We start from the raw sequence: 18,257 nt of genomic DNA, 5'->3' as shown, positions 1-18,257 counted from the left end.
AGATCACTCATGATTTACATTCACTTTCCACATGGAAACAGACAAACAGCTGTTTCTTCAGAATAACAAAAGTTAGGAATCTGGAACAAAGTTTCTTTAAAGTACTTGCAATGTACATAGATCACCCAAAGATAATTTTTTTTTCTCAGCAAAAGTGGAATTACTCTTTAAGGAAAAGTAATTTTGCTCTTTTTGGTTTTTAGATATTGATTTTTGCACACCATTTGCAGTAATAACAGGGTGCCAAGCATGCATTGTGTATTTTGCTTACGTGGTTTATTTATAGCAATGCTTGGTTTTGTTTTGCAATTTTTTATTTTTTTTTATGTCTGCAGGCACACTCCTAGGTAATTAATTTATTTATTGTAGACAGAATAAGATAGTCAGTTCTGGCTGGTGATGCCATTAATAGATATATGCACAGTAATTGTAGTTTAAGAAAATATATCAGTCTTTTAGTAAGGAAAAGGCAATTTCACTGCTTCGCCTGTACTCTACAAAAGTGCTGCTACTGCAACTGCAGTTTGAGCGCCAGTTCCTGGGATTTTTCTGTAGATCATTGTCCAAGCAGAACTCCACTGAAGTCTGAGCCCTTTAGAAGTGTGATCCAAGAGTCCATCTTGTTTTCAAGGAAAAGTGACACATATTGTCCTGCCTGGAGAGAATAGAAAGAAGTTATTTTTCATGCAAAGTACCAAAGACCTGGATCTTCATTGTGCTATGATCACACCATATCTGTGGGTACATTTAGAGATCAGAGCATGGTACAGTGACATTATGCTGCCTGTAAAGAGGAGAATGATTGATTGGATTCATGCATCCCAATTTTTATGTAAACTAGTCAGTTGGCTAACAGCTTATCTACTTTTAAACCTAATCGGCTTATAATTTAGCCTTCGGTGTGGTAACATTGCTATGCACTAAAAGAACACGAAAAGATTGACAAGACAGGATGGAGACTGATCCCACAATTACTTTTCTATACATTTACACTTTTAGCATGTGACTTCCTCCATTGTGTCAACTCTGTAGGACAATTTGCCAAGTATCTTGAATATTCAGATCTGTGCATATGTGTGTTTGGATAGATCTTTTAAAGGCCAACATTCAAAGTGGGATGCAGATGGAAATGGATAATTCCAGTATTTGGAAAGCTTTAGGAACTGCCACTTTCATAAAATGTAATATATGCAGCCATACTGCTGCTTAAATTAAATTCATCCTCCAGCTCATTTATAATATACAACTTTGTTCTCTCTGCAGAGTCACACAGCAAGCGATATTCATTTTATTGCCACTTGACTTGTTACAGGACTCCTCTAACCCTGGAACGTTCTCAATCAGATACACTCCATAGGCTTTAAAGGCATTCAGCCTTTTACTTATACTGCTTGCAGCTCATACCAAGAACTAGTGATCTGCTGGTGAGCAGGAAATGTTTGAAGTTCCAGAAAGGTGGGTGCCAGTGTAGCTGCTTAGTGCCCCTTTAGTTTATAGTTCTGTTTAAATACTGGTATAGGAGGGACAATGAAAAGGTTGTCTGGTATAGGAGGGACAATGAAAAAAGATCAGTCAGCAAATATGTATAATTTGCGACAAACACATGCAGTTAATTTTGCGGTGATACTGATTAATATGAGATATGCTTCACACACTGAATTGAATACAATGCTGCTTTTTCAGATGTAGGTCAAAATATCTTTTACATTAGCAACACACTGAAAGTAGTTTAATAATAGGCCCTTTTGTTTCCAGATTTACCTGTATATGCAAGACTCCATTCAAAGTTATTGTGGCTGTTACCTCATTGGCTGTAAAGCTGAGGATATGTTCCAGGGACCTAGAAAAAAAGTGTTACCACTGAGTATTCAAGGTTTAACTTTACTATTCCAACCTATTTCAAGCAACTTTATGAATCTGTTACTTCCAGGATTTTCTTTTCTGTGCTTTGATAGCTGTCATTACAGACACAGGCTAGTATAAACCTTTTTCTGTTTGCATCCTGCAAAGTAACTGCAGACAAGGACTGGCTGCAAACTTGTACTAATTTGAGATCTCCAGTGAATGCAATCCAGCCTAGAAATCCACACTTATGAATGTGGCAGTAAAGACATTCACCCCAGCAAGCATATGACTGCAGTTACAGTGTAGATGCAAACCAGCCTAATGTAAACAGATCAGGGTTCACCTTGGCCTGTCATCACGGCTTTCAAAATACAGAGAAAGAAAAAATACCATAGTAAAATATAGCTGCAGAGTTACTTGCTTTTTCTGGATATATTAAGAGCTAGTGTGTACAGTTTTATACTTTCAGATGTCTGACTTCATTGATGGACTTGGATTTGAATATTCTACTGCTAGCTAAAAAAGATAGTAATGGCCCACTCATTCCTGCGGATGTTTTGTCTAGCTAGTCCCTGGCTCTATTAGAGTTCTGTGTACCATGCAGCTCCTTGTGTCTTTTTTTTTTTTTCTTGACTTTGTTTTCTGAACAGTACAATTTGAAATCTTTGCTGTCTGGACACCTCGCCTGAGCCTAAAATCCACAGGCAGTCAGAAGTGCTTATTTTGCCTAATAGTAGAGGCATTTGCTTACTTATTATGATGCTGGTATGCAAGGAAGGGGGAATCTAATGAAAAGATTAGAGGTACATTAAGTGGAACTTCACCCAAAGCAGTAAGTTTTGTTTGTTTGCATCCCCCCCTCCATTGCCACCTTTGGCAATTTTTGTGTGGGGGAGCGTATTTATAGCTGCTGACTTTTAATTTGTTTGGGAGAGCCCGGAGCTCTGCTTTATAGTGGAACTTTACCCATAACAACTTGTACATAAAAATGTTGTTTAGCAAGAGACATACATTCTACATTTATAATTATGCTACTAAAATTAGGGTGTGCTGTAAATTGCAGCATTGTTCTTTTTTTGTTCTCGCTGGAGGCTGCCATTTTTCTGAAACCCAGTATTCTACATTAAATAATTAGTCTGTCACCAGATCGGCCTTGACAAATTTGGCAGTGCCCAAAATTGAGAGCAACTGAGCATGTGGAGAGCAGTGTGAGACAGTGTATTACTGCATTTTAAACACCTGAAAAAGGGGCCAGCCTAAAGTGATCTAGGAGGACTTAATTTTCTGACTACAGTTCCACTTGAAGTCTTCGATTAGTATGTTTAGATACAGGCATATATAGACACCCTTTAATGTAAGTGTGTTCAAGTGATTGCGTAAGAAACAGAGTGAATTGCTTGCTACAGACATACCGTGTTTCATGTGCTGGGGGTGGGATGTGGTTGTTTTGGTAGTTAGAACAAAAAAAACAAAGAGATAACATGCTATATTAGCTAAACTCATTTGAAAACTGAGGGGGAAAGTGGCTGAAAAGAATTACAATTATTTTTTTGGAACAATGGCTGTGTGTTTTTTTTTTTTTTGTATACTGTATATTCACATAATGTATATGCTCACACATAAAGTGTGCATATATGTATTTAGATGTTTTACTGCAGTTATTTGATTTTGGTAAAAAGATGTATTTATTGCAAATGACTTACAGGTTGTCCTGACACAGGGAAAGGATGCAGAGCTGTATGCGCAAAAATCCTTGAAGATGGTCATTGGTGTATTTCTGAAAATCTAGAAAACAATAAATTAAAAAAACTGTTAAAAAAAGCTACACATCCATTTATATAAAAAATATGCTAAGAAAACGATAAATCATAACTTGATTATTGACAGGAGAGGGTTTGTGTTTATATTAATACAATTCTCTGTATTTCATAGGATTATAGGCAGCAGTGACACTACCATTGCTATGGAAGTACAGCCATTGCTGTGGAAGTACAGCCAGGTTTTCTGCAGTAGGCTCGACATCTGAAAAAGTTGTAGGAATAATCTAGCTAATCAAATATAAATAACCTGCGCTTGGGTAGATAAACTAATCATGTGACAATACAAAATTACATAGAAAAGCTGTACGCACATCAGGCAACAGACATAATAGTAAACAAATAAAAATTTCAGCTCTAATAAAAAAAAAACATAAAGTCCAGTAAACAGAAAAAGTTCCAAATGTATTCCCATGATCCACCATCACCAGGACACCCGAATGGTTAGCCTCTTACCAGAAATTCTGACCAAAACACACCGGTCAATATAAGCAACTCAAACGGGAGATGAATATGTGTAGATCATGGAACCAGCAATCCTCATCCAGATAGCTATCAATCCTCCTTTCAAAGATCTGAAAAACGGTCCTAAATGAAGACTCCCATCCAATATATAGATAAGGAATAAAAGAAAAAGGCCACTCATAGTGTAGCATTTAATTAATAAAATCACCCTGTTTAATTACAAGTTGCTCGTACAATGTTTTGGATGGTTACCAGCATTTGAATCAAGTTTCCATCCAGGAAAATGGCCACTGTCCCTCCAAAAAACGTGATGACGTCACGCCAAAGCTCCACCCGACACGTTTCGTCATCCAATTGACGTCATCAGGGGCCCTAGGTGATGGTGGATTGTGGGAATACATTTGGGACTTTTTTTACTGGAACTTTTTCTGATTTACTGGACTTTTTTTTTTTGATCAGCGCTGCAATTTTTATTTATTTACTGTTATAATCTAGCTAATAACAATCCTCCTCGGGAAAGAAATGCCTATTACCCATGGCAACCAGAATCTTTTTTTTTTTTTTATTATTATTATCCAGACTAGACAAACGATTGGATAGCTGTAGTTAGTTGTCACAAGCAAAACAGATGCTTTTTCTATTAGACAATTCTGAGGAATGAGTTTAAAATAGGGATTTACTAAATTAGACTATATACATCTATTTAAAGGAAGCCTACCATGAAAGAAAAGTGACCTTGTTTAAAAAGGGTAGTTGCTTTGTTGTTACACTGACCCTCTTGCTTCAGTCACTGACCTGGGACAAGTATATAGATAGTCATTGAAGCCAAAGGTTCAGAATGATGGTGAAATATCTAGCATGTGATAAGGAAATTTGGCAAGGAACTTTCCTCAACAGGTTTACTTAAAGCGGAGATAAACTCAACTGTAAAACTTTGCCTGTTAATAAGGTTATATATAGTATATACTTTGGGTAGAGAGCAATCAAATCCTCCAAAGGCTTCCCTTTAATAGATATCACTGTATTATCTTCCTGTGCTTTCATTCCTGCATTTCATATGAATTGAGAACATTTCTAAACTCCTAGAAATGCATGTAATGATTTTTCAGTGGTGCCATTCACACTGAGTGTTTAGGTGCAGTCACTTTAACTGCGTTTTGGAGAAAATGGCATTTTATGTGTACAAGATCTGACTAGACACACTAAACATGGCCAAACCTGCTTTAAATCTGCCCCTGCCAGAACAGACTAATCAACTCTCACAGTGTGTTGGCTGCGAGAGCTGATCCGATTGCTGGTTTTCGAGCAAATCCCTGCGACCAAAGCTAGTCCTTAGACTGGCTTCTGGCGGAAGGACAGTTGTACACATGGCCCAAATGTTGGCTGGTTCCTGCTGAACTGGCCAATTATTTGGACTGTATGTACCCAGTTTAAGAGAAAAACATCTAACTACAGGAAAAAGTGACCTATGAGGCATAAAAGCTATTAACTTCTTTATACTTCCCAGATGATTACCTTATCTAAACTTAGGAGTGCTAGTGTGAATGAAGTCTAATGCTAAATTCCGGCATTCTAGCCATGTGCTCTGTTCTCTTTTGTGCTAATTTTCACAAATTGGAAACCCTGAGGTACAGTATGGTTGCTTGTGGTACTTTGCTGGTTTTCATCCTCATCACATGTCGTTCAGCCCTGAGCTATCTGTGCTAACCTCCAGATAAGCTGGATCAGCAGTTTACACTAAGAATAACATATAGTGACCCAGAAAAACAGTTTACATTATACATATGACCTTCTCATCTGGTTGCCTGTCACTGAGTCATTTGATTTAATAAAACTGGAGAGTGCAAAATCTGGTGCAACTGTGCATGGTAGCCAATCAGCTTCAGTTTGTTCAAATAAGCTTTAACCCAAATACCTGGAAGCTAATTGGTTTCTATGCAGTGCTGCACCAGATTTTGCACTCTCCAGGTTTAGTAAGTCATCCCCATTGCCTTTGTTGACTCATCTGCTACACTTCTTACCAATGGGTGTTTTGTGTCTATAGAAACTGGAGATCAGTTAACCATGCAAGCACCATCCAAATGCCCTCTGCTCTCTCTCATAGATGATGCTATGCTCGGCCAGGGTTCGATAAATTTGCCTTGAATCTAGGAGCCAGCTAGAAAAGTTAAGAGCCAAGTTTGTTTTTGTTTGCTTGTTTTTAGCATAGCATGGGTTGCCAGCACCTAGGGCAAAGCAACTTTTGGGCAACAAGCTTTACGTGATGCGATTTGCCATGCGACAAGAACGGCAAATGCGCACCACAATTTAGGTGCCGGTGAACATAATGGCACCTGAACATACATTTTGCGATCTCAGTGACTCTCCCAAGATCCCAAAATGCCCAGGTGTGAATGGAGTCGCCCTGGTTCACACATGTAATTTTGGATGCATTTTCAAACTCACAGATTCACATGACAGGCTTTAAAATTTTAATTTTGTGTTCCTGTTGAGGTGGCTCACACAGATGCGCTCCCCATGTATTGTGTTTTGAGTGCCATTGCAAAAAGGGTCCTTTCGAGTTTGTAGCGGTGCATTCCAGACTCACAAGTGATATCATGGCATGTGGAGATAAATGTTCACACACGATTGCTATTGACAGGAGTTTTTGTATTGAAGTCAATGGAGGCTGTGTGCGAATCCAGGACCCAATTTCTAGTCTCCACGGTGACCTTGGATTTGTCAAGCCCTGTGCTAAGCTGAGCACTTGTATTTATCCCTATAGAGTAGGAGGATGGCATAGGTGGATGCTACCAATATCGTGTATCTTTGGGTAGAAACTGCCCAAAGCCTTTGATCAGCTGCCTTTCCCCATAGTCAGGATCTTCACCCAAACCAGCTGCAAATGACCAGTTCAGGCAACCATTCATCAACAATCTAGAACTAGTTTAAAAGCAAGGAGAATAAATAACACCCTTCCTTGTTAACCTTTTAGAACTTTTCAGAACATATAGTAAGGCCCTTCTGTACACTTATGTATTTTTTTTTTCCTTTTTCTCTGAATCTGTTAATACACGTTCCAATCAGATTTTACAATCTACTTAAAGCTGAGCACACAAAGCACTCTGAATGTTCACTCATTTAAATTTGCAAAAAACTATGTAGAGTGGGAGACTGATTAGATACAATATTTGATGGGTTGTTTAGGCTGGCCCTTGCAATATCGCTGGAAATTCTAAAAGATATCCTACAATCAAATTGTGAAATGTATTGCTATCGAGACTTACCAACAACCTTGAAATGTGAATGCCTACTTAAAGCGGAGCTCCACCCAAAAGGGGAAGTTCCGCTTTAAGGCTTTGTCCCCCGCTCCCCATTAAGGATTGGCAGGTACCCACTTCCACTGCAATCGTCTAGGCCTCCCCGTAGTCTACTGAGATACTTGACAGGTCCCACAAGACTACGGGGCCATTCACAAACCGCAACGCTTCTCACGCATGCGCAGTGGGCACCCGGCTGTGAAGCCACAAGCTGTCACAGCTGGGTGCCCACAGTGAAGATGCCGGCGCCAGGGAGAGAAGACGGCCGGTGAAACCAGCTATGGTGAGGACACTGCTGGACCGAGGGACAGGCTGTATTTTAAAAGTCAGCAGCTACAGTTTTTGTAGCTGCTTTTTTTTTTTTTCTAGGTGGAACTCCGCTTTAAGTAATCCATTGAATGTAAATGTAGGCAGGAAAGCCATCACAGTACATAGCTGAGGATAAACTGTACTGATCTTATAAATCATATCTTGGCAGAACACCTGATTGGTGTAAGTGCTCACTTTTTATATACCATTTACCTAACTTTGTTTATAAATAATACCCTTTCTACAGCTATTTTCAGAATCCAAATAAATGGTTCTCAGTAAATAAATCATACTCTGATTTGCTCAGCTTAGTGTTATCATACATTATTGCTCAGGATAGCAGTATTTGGCCAATAAGGCTTGAAACTGACTTTCATTACATTTTAAAATTAATAAGTTTGGTACATTGTGTCCAATCTGTGACTCACCAACTTGTAACCTTGCAAAGAAGGTATAGAGTCCAGTGTAAGGAGCTGTGTATCGACCACTGGTGAGGTTCAGGCCAGCTCCTCTGTAGAATGAGCCTTCTAGGTGAGACTACATACAAACATAGAATTAGTATTAGTGGAATACAAGAGCTTTCTAAAGTAAGAAGCTTTGAAGAGGAGATAAAGATTTTTATGGTCAAGTACATCTAAAGCCAAGTTTTTTTGGGGGGGATAGAATAGGGAAGTGTTGAAACCACTGTCGGCTTCCAGCAGGGGGATTTTCCTTCATGGGTTGTCCCGTAGACAGAAGTAAGAGGAAATCTTTCAAGAATGAGGGAAATCTCCTCTACTCTTCTAACCACAAAAAAGTATTCCCCTTGAAGGCTTTCCCTTTATTCCCAATCCACTTTTAGTTTTGAAGACAAAATGGGAGGGTAAAGCAAAAAAACTTGACAGTGTTGCTAACCCCTTCCAGTTCTATCAAAAACAGAGTTTTGGCTTTTGATACTCCCTAAGAAATGTGTAAGTGGAACAATCCCAGGTATGTATTTCCGTTCATAGAGATTACAGTACTTCCCCAGACAATGCATTCATTTCTCTTCAAAAACATGACACCATCTTTATTTGGGCATTTTTCAGGATTAGCATGAACTTTTTGGATTGAGATGTTGGAATCATGGAAATTCTAGTATGTGTGCAGTTCTTGGTTGTGTGCACTAAAGTCTGACACAGATCAGCTCCCAATAACCTTTTAACTTGCAAAGTTACACTGTTGCAAACTGATCACTGGGTTAGAGGAGACTGAGGAAATATTTTTTTCAATTAGACTTGTGTATATTGTGACATCCAAGGAATTTATTTATGCAAACATGTAAGGTTACTGAAAGTTCCACCGTAAGACATCTGTTAATATTTTAGTGCAATATTTGTTAGAACTCCGGTTAAAGTTTTGTTTCTCCATTCATAGATCATGTTTCATTCATTACATTGTTACAGTTTCTATGAATGGAGATGCCGTAAAGGGTAATTATAGTCAGCAGCTCTATAAACCCCCCCCCCACATCAGATAATTATGGTGGCAGGGGTGGGGTGCGTGCAGACATTGGAAGAAGATTTCAACTAAACCATGAGACTGCAGCTCAAGGGACACGTCACACGGGTAGCAAGCAATGTCCCCTGAGCTGATTTATTTTTTTGTTTTTTGTTTAACAAAACGTAAAGTGTTACTACACCCAGAATCCTGCAGCCACTATATCTGGTCTCCCACAGTACACAGAACATGGAAGTGCAATTATTTTACTAAATATAAACTGCTAAATACCTTTTCTCATCAGCAGTTAGAGCAGTCTTGTGACTTCTATCAGTGTTCAGCCCAGCACTAGCTAAAGCTTGTAGGAGGAGTTTACTTTCTGTTCTAGGAGGATGGAAATCCCCTGACCTCTTGCTGGACAGTGCTGATTGGCCCTGTGCTGATCACATGCACTCTCCTGAGTAAAAAAAACCTCCAGCAATATACACCAAACTGAGCATTTGCAGAATGGCTACGAGTTCAGTCTGGAAATAAGTGGTGGTTGCTTGAAAAAGGGGAGGAACAGAGAAGAAAGGATCAAACAGCCTTTTGTACACAATGCAGAGGATTAACCCCTTAGGTTCCACAGTGAGTATAACAAGCATGCTTTACTGCATATACAGACTGGCTTTACTGCATATACAGACTGATTGTACTGTTGTGGATTTAGTAACACTTTAAAAACTAATATAAAGTGGAACTAAAATAAACTGCCCATGCATTGCATGAGTCATTGAGGTCAATTCACTATAGGTTAACAGACAGAGTAGGAGTCCACAAAAAACTATACAAGTGATCGATGTTTGTGTGGTATTGCAGCCAGCTGGGTTAGGAAAAGACCTGTAAACAAAAGTAGAGAGCTGCAAACATCTGGCATTTGTAATTTCAGTAAGTACTGAGGGCAAGGGGGCTGTTTGCTGGAAAAAAAGATCATATAACTTGAGTTAAATTGTGCAGCATGCTTTAAAGCAGTAGTCGCCAAACTTTCTAAACAAAAGTCCAATTTACTGTCTTCCAAACTTTAGAGGGACTGTACTGTGTCCATTGGGAGTAGAAAAGGGTCCGGAGGACAGTGGGGAAAAAAACAATGCCCTATCTTTGGTGTCAGTGGGAGGAATTGTGTCCCATCATTGGTGCCAACGGGCCCCATTGTTGGTGTCATTGGGAGAAATGTTGCCCAATCATTGGTGTTATTAGGAGGAATTGTGCCCCTTCATCGGTTTCAGTGGGGGAAATTATGCCTCATTGTTGGTATCAGTGGATGAAATAGTGACCCAAGGCCCAGATATAAGCAAGCAAAGTGCCGCATTTGGCAACCACTGCTTTAAAGTATAACTAAGGCTAAACTTTTGTTTAAAGCAGACCTTGATGTGTCTGCAAAACTCTAAAAATTGACTGAAGGGAGAGAGACCTAATTACTGTGTAAAGTCTTATAAGAAAAATTGACGGATGCTGTTGCTGACCAACTGCCTGCTTGTCATACTGATTTAGTATATTTAATACTTTCTATGTAGAATGACTAGGAAGAAGTATATGGACCAGTGACCCTTATAGATATTCATGTCAGAGACCACAAGGAACCAGCACTATCAGAAAGAAGTCAGCAATGGAAAACTATATATTATGGGTTTCTTTACACATACCCAGGACATGACTTGCCTCAGGTGGTATACAGTGATGAAACAAACCCTCCTACACTGTTGTACCTGTATATTCACAGCCATCTGTCTGCTCTGAAATGCAGGGAGTGGGGAGCTGAAGTTACACTCAGTGAATAGTGCTCTGAGAGCTGATTGGAGGGAAGGGACACACCCCCTTCACAGGAACAGAACAGAGGGTGTCCTCCCATCACCACTTTTCTCATGGTGTCAAGAAACGTTGTCAGAAGTGACTCATGTAGCTAGCAGAGGAATGAGGCAGCAGACAGAAATGACACTTAGTGCTCTGGACTGAGACAAGTACACAGGATAGAGCACAGGTGTCAAACTGGCAGCCCTCCAGCTGTTGCAAACTACAAGTCCCATGAGGCATTGCAAGATTGACAGTTGCAAGCAAGACTACTAAAGGTAGAGGCATGATGGGACTTATAGTTTTGCAACAGCTGGAGGGCCGCCAGTTTGACACCCCTGCTCTAGAGGTATATGCTTTGTTCATATTTAATGTCTGAGGTTTACAAGCACTTAAAAAAGAACCTTGAGGTGAACCACCAGACCAAACATTTTTTTTTCATGAGCTTGGGTTAAATATATTAGATTTGAAGAGTTAGAACCTCTGTCAAATTAAAATTTTTGTTGCTACCTGTTTGAGAGATTTTCCCGCACTTCCTTTTCTGGTGAACATATAGGAAGTTTGGAGAAATCTATTCGGCAGAGATAAAGCAGTAAACGGCTATGAATATTTTGACTCCTTGTATATATTTAGAAAGTTTCATATTTAAGAAACAAAGTAGAGAATCTTGTAAAGACTGACCATTTTATAGACCTGCAGCTCCCTCCGTTCTCCAGGTTCCACATGAATGTCACTGCAGGTTTTGCATGTAAAGGCAATGTGTACCTTTGCAGGGGAAATAGTTGGGGTACGCTTGTAACTTGAGGTGTTTTCACCAACTTTCTTTCTCAGCAGGGCATCTGTCATAGAACAGAACATTATCAATCATTCTATAATTTAATAGTATTGTGATAAGAAACCTCTGAATGACGTGTACACAATGTTGCCTTGCTGCAGTTGTCAATGGCTGCCAACAATGCTATTGTTTAGTGGGCATGGTTTGGTTTAGTGGGCATGAACCAAACCAAAGCATAATGATCTCATTGGGCTACACTAGAAATATTTAGAACACTAGTACTATTGTGCTGCCTTAGAGTGCATTACCCAACACAGTCCAAATGCAAGGAAAAGCCAAATAGCTTGATGTCCTATTGTTTTAGTTACACCAATGCGCTGAGTTGCTGTGCACTAAAAAAAAATAGCAATTTTTAACAGCATGTTACAATGTACACTCACAACAAGATGCAATGCATAGTAAGAGCATTCCAGTAAAAATAAAAAGAGAAAAAAAATGACTGCAATGATGCTATGCAGAGCCATACAAAGCAGTGTGCTTACAGTGTAAAGCACACTCACACAGCGCAGCACGGCACACAGTAAAACAGCACACAGTTAACCCTTTGATTGTCCCAGATGTTAACCCCTTCCTACCCAGTGCCATTAGTACAGTGTCAATGCTTTTTATTAGCACTGATCACTGTATTGGTGTCACTGGGGATGTCAGTGACAGTCATTCCCCCCCAGTGTCAGAATGTCCACCGCAGTCCCGCTATAAGTCACTGATGACCGCCATTACTAGTATACTGTATATAAAAAACAATAATTCCAGTATCTATACCGCCATTTGTAAATGCTATAACCTTCGAGTGGTTAAAAAAAATAACCCATTACAACACAGCACAATTTAAAAATGCAAGTGCTATGGAGTTAACAAGCCTTTAACTGTCAGTCCAATTATTTTAGACTTTGGTAGATGATGAAGAGCTACACTACCCTATACTGTTTCTTTTCCCCTGAAATCGTCTCAGTCACCTGTGAATAAAATAAAAAAATTCCCTGCAAAATAAAATATACTTGCCTCTGCAAGGGGTAGTGAGTCTAAACTTTTCTGTCTGCAAGAGCTATGCACTCCAGCAGACTTTTCAGCATCCAACTTTTCCAGGTTTATCAGATGCCTGTAACCCAAGTGTTGTAGTTCCATCCACCAGGCCCTGTGTCATAACATGACAAAGTGTTGATGTAGGGGATCGCACGAGGAACTCCAGCTTACCAAAGGTGAACACTGGCAATGCTGGCAGCAGAACAGGTGAGTATTCACTATCTTCTTTACAGGATGTACTTTAAATTAGGTCTGTTACAGAAGCTGTGTCACTAGATAAAACATCTTAAAGTGGTTCCAAAGACTTAGAGCCAGTTCACACATTTCTTTCCATTTTAGTCACGTGCTGACTTCTGTTGACCTACATTATGACATCAGTTGACATGCATTTTAGTGAGAGTTAAAGCGTACTGAATTTTCATGAGAGCATCCTGTTCATTGTGTTGACATCCACTTACATCCATTGCATTGCGCTAAAATACATACATGTTGAATTATAGTGCAACGCAGGTCAACGCAGCATTATGGTGTAAATAGGACACATTGGAAATTACTGTTTTTCAGCTGCACTAAAACACAGATCATCGCTCTGGTGTGAATTGGTCCTTAATGCAGATAATGCATTCAGGGAAAAAAACCTTATGGTAAAAAAAACCTTCTGTGACCAAGATTCCCCCCCTCCATACTTATCATAGCCCAATCTCGATCCAGCTCTGTACCCCAGAGCACCAGCTCTCTCTCCTCACTGGATGTGGAGGCCGCAACCATTGGCTCCTGCTCCTGCCAATCGAATCCTGTGAGGAGGGAGTGGGGGGGGCTGAGCTATGTGCATATATGGATGCAGGCAGAAAGACTCCGGATCAAGCCCACACAAGTGCCCCCCATAGGAAGCTGCTTCCATTGGGGGCACTCGCCGAAGAGGAGGAGCCAGATGCGCCCAGAAGAGGAGTTTCAGGGTAAAACCATTGCACAGAGCAGGTAAGTATTATAAGAAAAAAAATCAGTAGATGCCCTGGACAACAGCAACACCTTTATTTTGTCTCTACAAATCTGTCCCAATGTTGCAAGTGCCTAATGTTTAAAAATGGTTGAATTCATTATTCTATAGCAGGTATAGAACATATGAAAAAATGCAGCTGGAAAATAGAAGCATCTCATAAAGTAATACTGTGACTCATACTCACCAGTTAACAGCTGAAGAAACTGCGACAGTTTCTTCTCCCTCAATACATGGTTGACAGTGTGACTCTGATGTCTTGGAGGTGCTGGAGCACCATATGGGCCTGAGTGATGATGCTGAAAGCACACAATGATGCAGGATGTATAATTTTCATACCTTCTGCATTTGTTTTTTTTGTTTATCCAATTTTTGCCATTAAGTGGAAAAGTAACACATTACTTTGTTAAAGGGATTTTCTAAAATTGCTCCCTAATGTAAAAAGGCTTTTTTAAGGCTATGGGTACCTGGCCAACTGTTATCTATATAGAACAGGTTTGTACTCACAATAAAATACATTATACTGACATTTCTGTTTATCAATGTGGTTTGTGATCTTTTACTGAAAAACAGATTAGTTCAGTGTTTTTACATATTTGCAAACATTTTACAGGTCCAATGGATGGAGTGTGGGATGATTTTTTTGATGAACCACATGGAGTATGCTATATGCATTTAGTCATGGATTATGGGTAAAGATGAGGTACAAGTAGGGCTGCCACCTAAAAGTGATAGCTGGCAACTTGTAGACTTCTTATGAATAATTTTATTGGTTACCAAAACATGCAGGTGCAATATAAAATGTAACACATTTTAAGATCATGGCAGACTTCGTATATTTTGCTATCCTCCTCAACTTGTCTTCATCTCCATGTGGTATCAATTAATGTGACTGTTTTTAATTAACGTGACACACCTGCGTGTGATGGACTAGGCTACGATATATATTTTCTTGGTGTTATTTTACATTTTGTATGTTGTGAAGAAGGCTTCCTTAGCCGAAACGCATTGTATTTTATATTGTATCTGCATGTTTTGGTAACCAATAAAAGTATTGATAAGAAGTCTACGTGTTTCCAGCTATCACTTTTGAAGTTACCAATTTTGAGTGGAAGTTTGAGCCTGAGCACCGAACTCCTGTCCTTGTATGCTGGAATTAGGCAGTAGAGCTTGGGTAAGCTTTTGTCCCAATAGGGTTGCTACCTAGGCAATATTTTACCAACCTGACTGGTAGAAATAGATATGCTGTAAATTTTATGAATCGTTAAAAGAAGGAAAGCGATCACAAGGCCCTTTTTTTCCCAGAAAAGGTGTCAACTTTGGGTATAAGTTAAATTAAGCCATGACATTGAATAAAAATTACAGTCTTGTATACAGATGACAGAGCATAACCCATGTCCACAGAAAACATGTATATCTCACTCTTATTGATTCCTCTTGTCCTTTCCTCTTGGTTTTTGCAGCGTGGTCAGAAAACATCAGCCAGGTATATCTAGGCTGCCATGGGGGCTTCTTCTTGTCTGTCAGCACTGATGTAAAGTCTCTCTCCTGTGGAGGTGTAAGCACAGGCAGCCCTACTGATGGCAGAACTGTGACTGAAGTTTCCTATAAGAAAATAAATATTAACATTCAGAACAGAGAGCTAGAAAGGTTCAGCAACCCTGAATGAGAGAGTGTTGCAACAAACCAATGGTGTGCAGAAATCCATAGTAGCTAAAGCTCAGATTTCATTCTGCACTAAACAGCAGCAAACCAATTTCTGTTGGTTGCAAGGTTGCAGCACACTACTCCTTTTACAATATGGAAAGTGTGCTTTGTTTTGTCAACCAAAGCAGACAAATTTGAAATATTTGTTTCATTGCACAATTAAAAGAAAAAAAACTTGATACTGTTTTGATGTTCTAGGTGGCCGTATAGTTTAGAGTACAGTCAGACATGCAGGAATAACCTGGTCATTAGTAAAGCTCTTTGGTGGAAGCTGTGGGTATAGCTTTTTAGGGTTGTTAGGTATGGTAAACCCAACAATTCTAGCTGCTATGTATTGTCAGATAAACAATAATGATCAGAAAAAGGTACTCTAAACTGTGCTGTTAGTGTTTGTGAAAGTTTTTGTTTATCCAGGTTATGGTATACCTGATGGTCAAATTCCTTTGGCCTTGTTCTGTAATGTGGAAGACCTTTAGCAACTTATCCAATAAATATCTTCAATATCTTCAGGAACATACCCCAACATTTTTAAAGACTAGGGATTACTTTTTAATTTGCTGCCTTGAAATTCGCTAGTAGCACAATAATCTGGGAATTGTTGTCTTCATCAGAGTTTTATGGTGGATTCTATTTATATGAGCTTATGTGCTGGAGACATTTCTGTAGTTACCTGGTTCAGAGACTGCTGTGTGTAGCCTTCAGACAGACAAGACTGACAAGCACAACTCTAAATATGTTCCATAAAGTTGAATGTTGCAGAGCATCTATAGGTAGATAGTGGATATTGCAGTATGAGCTATTCCACAATGCTCCAAGATAATAATTGCAATGATATATAAAACTCTATTCATGTATGATAACTGATCTAAGTTTTCTGATATGGCTGCTCTTTTGGCAGGACATTTAATTGTTGACAACATTTCAGTTGCCACTGAACATTTTCTATCTTCTGATCTTAAATTATTTGTGAAAGGCAGTGATCAGTAGACTCCTTCCATCTGTACAGGCATAAAAAAGAAATGTGTCCTTAGGGAAATTGCTGCCATTGCCGAAACCCATCTAAAATATTACTAGCTTGTAATATGGATTAGTATATGCGTGTGGGTTTCTGAAACTGGAACTGTACTACCCCCCCCCCCCCCCCGACCCAAAAGAAAAAAAAAACTAAATTCCCAAACCACCTTGGAGTTGTTTGCACTTGATTTTAAAAGAGTCCACTAGCCAGCTTTACGGCAAATGGAATGTTCATTTTTATGAGATTGCAAACCCTTTCATTTAGGTCCTTGGTTCTAATAATTACATGGCAAACTGGTCATTACTACAGATGCAAACCTAATTAGTTGTCATGTGAATTCATAAAAGGCACGTACCTGAAACTTTGATCCCCGGTTTTTATGGGTGCAGGCAGGTCCAGCACAGAGAAGAACCAGTAACACACCCATACTGATAGTCATTAGAACACAGCGCAGAGGGATTGGCTTTCCATTTGTATCCATTACAATGGGGCACTGATCATTACCACAGATGCAAACATAATTAGTTGTCATGTGAATTCATAAAAGGCACGTACCTGAAACTTTGATCCCCGGTTTTTATGGGTGCAGGCAGGTCCAGCGCAGAGAAGAACCAGTAACACACCCATACTGATAGTCATTAGAACACAGCGCAGAGGGATTGGCTTTCCATTGGTATCCATTACAATGAGGCACTGATACTGTTTTATGTCCAATAGATCAGAATGTGATATATTAATCTATACAAGTGAGTGTATGTGCAAAAAATTCTAAGCAAGTTTTTGCTTTACTAAGCCTTTTTTGTGCTATCTAGTCAGATATATTTAATTTGCTGTTGCTGTTTAGCAATGCAATGACCCTAGTCAAAGGATAACTCCCTGGCATCAAATTAAAAAAAAAAAAAAACCCAGATATATCTCCAGTCTCTGTGTTGTGTCTCTCCTCTGGTCTGCTGTCTCTTTTCTGCCAGTATCTCCTTGTAGCTGTGTTGTCCTCTCAGTTTAGATAACAGTCCAGGGAACCCTACGCCCCACACACGCACATTGAGAAGCTCAGAGTGTAATTGTGAGTTTATTCCAAGAAACAGACTTAGAGGAAAATTTAAGGTGTGTAAAGTATGAGAATGCAGTCTGGACTAATAGACGTCTCTTATACCCTCTTCAGTACTTATGATGCTCTCTAATATGATACAGGGCTCATTAGGTTACCAATGTCTTGTTTAATCTGTGCACTCTTGAAAGGAAAAAGGATGAAACTCCATCTGCATTCGTTTCACTGGGAAACCTGCCTGTGCTATTTCATTTTGAGGTGATTTTTTTTTTTTTTTTCTTCATTCCAAAATACAAAATGAAGGTCACTCCAACTTTGCTGGGTACATATCCACATCTGGTTTAGTTCTGAATTTTAGAAATGTGGACAACAAATAGCATAGTGTCTTTCCTGAGAGGAATTATGTTTACTGTATAAAGGCCAAAATAGCCTTGTGAGTACATGACATCTGATTAGTTTCAAAATAAACAACCTTCAGGGTAAAAAATCCAGAGTCAGAATTTACTTGTGTCAACAGGCCAGAGTGTAGGAGCCATGAAATTAATGAAGTGATCTGCAAGTAGGCCGTGTCTCTGTGAACTTCTGGTATATGTCTCATAAGAAAACATGGGA

At 39.3% G+C, this 18,257-nt stretch overlaps 1 protein-coding gene across 2 annotated transcripts; it reads right to left on the bottom strand.

The window, feature by feature from the left end:
• Nucleotides 1-296: 296 nt before the first annotated feature.
• Nucleotides 297-17,583, bottom strand: ERFE (erythroferrone). Of its 2 annotated transcripts, none has more exons than XM_089672334.1 (8): nucleotides 17,153-17,583; nucleotides 15,298-15,480; nucleotides 14,063-14,174; nucleotides 11,702-11,859; nucleotides 8,164-8,272; nucleotides 3,549-3,630; nucleotides 1,762-1,840; nucleotides 297-655 (listed from the first exon to the last, which is right to left on the bottom strand). In XM_089672334.1, the coding sequence occupies exons 1-8, from the start codon at nucleotides 17,276-17,278 to the stop codon at nucleotides 557-559; spliced, it is 948 nt and encodes a 315-aa protein (XP_089528460.1). In that variant the 5' UTR covers nucleotides 17,279-17,583; the 3' UTR covers nucleotides 297-556. The 2 variants fall into 2 exon arrangements, with proteins under 2 accessions (XP_089528460.1, XP_089528459.1); XM_089672333.1 differs by lacking the exon at nucleotides 17,153-17,583 and adding an exon at nucleotides 16,953-17,110.
• Between the last annotated feature and the right edge of the window lie 674 nt (nucleotides 17,584-18,257).

The sequence above is a fragment of the Staurois parvus genome, unplaced genomic scaffold (genome assembly GCF_062004578.1).
Source record: "Staurois parvus isolate SC_StPar_1 unplaced genomic scaffold, SC_StPar_1.0 ptg000126l, whole genome shotgun sequence".
NCBI lineage: Eukaryota > Metazoa > Chordata > Amphibia > Anura > Ranidae > Staurois > Staurois parvus.
This window is presented reverse-complemented; position numbering and strand designations above follow the sequence as displayed.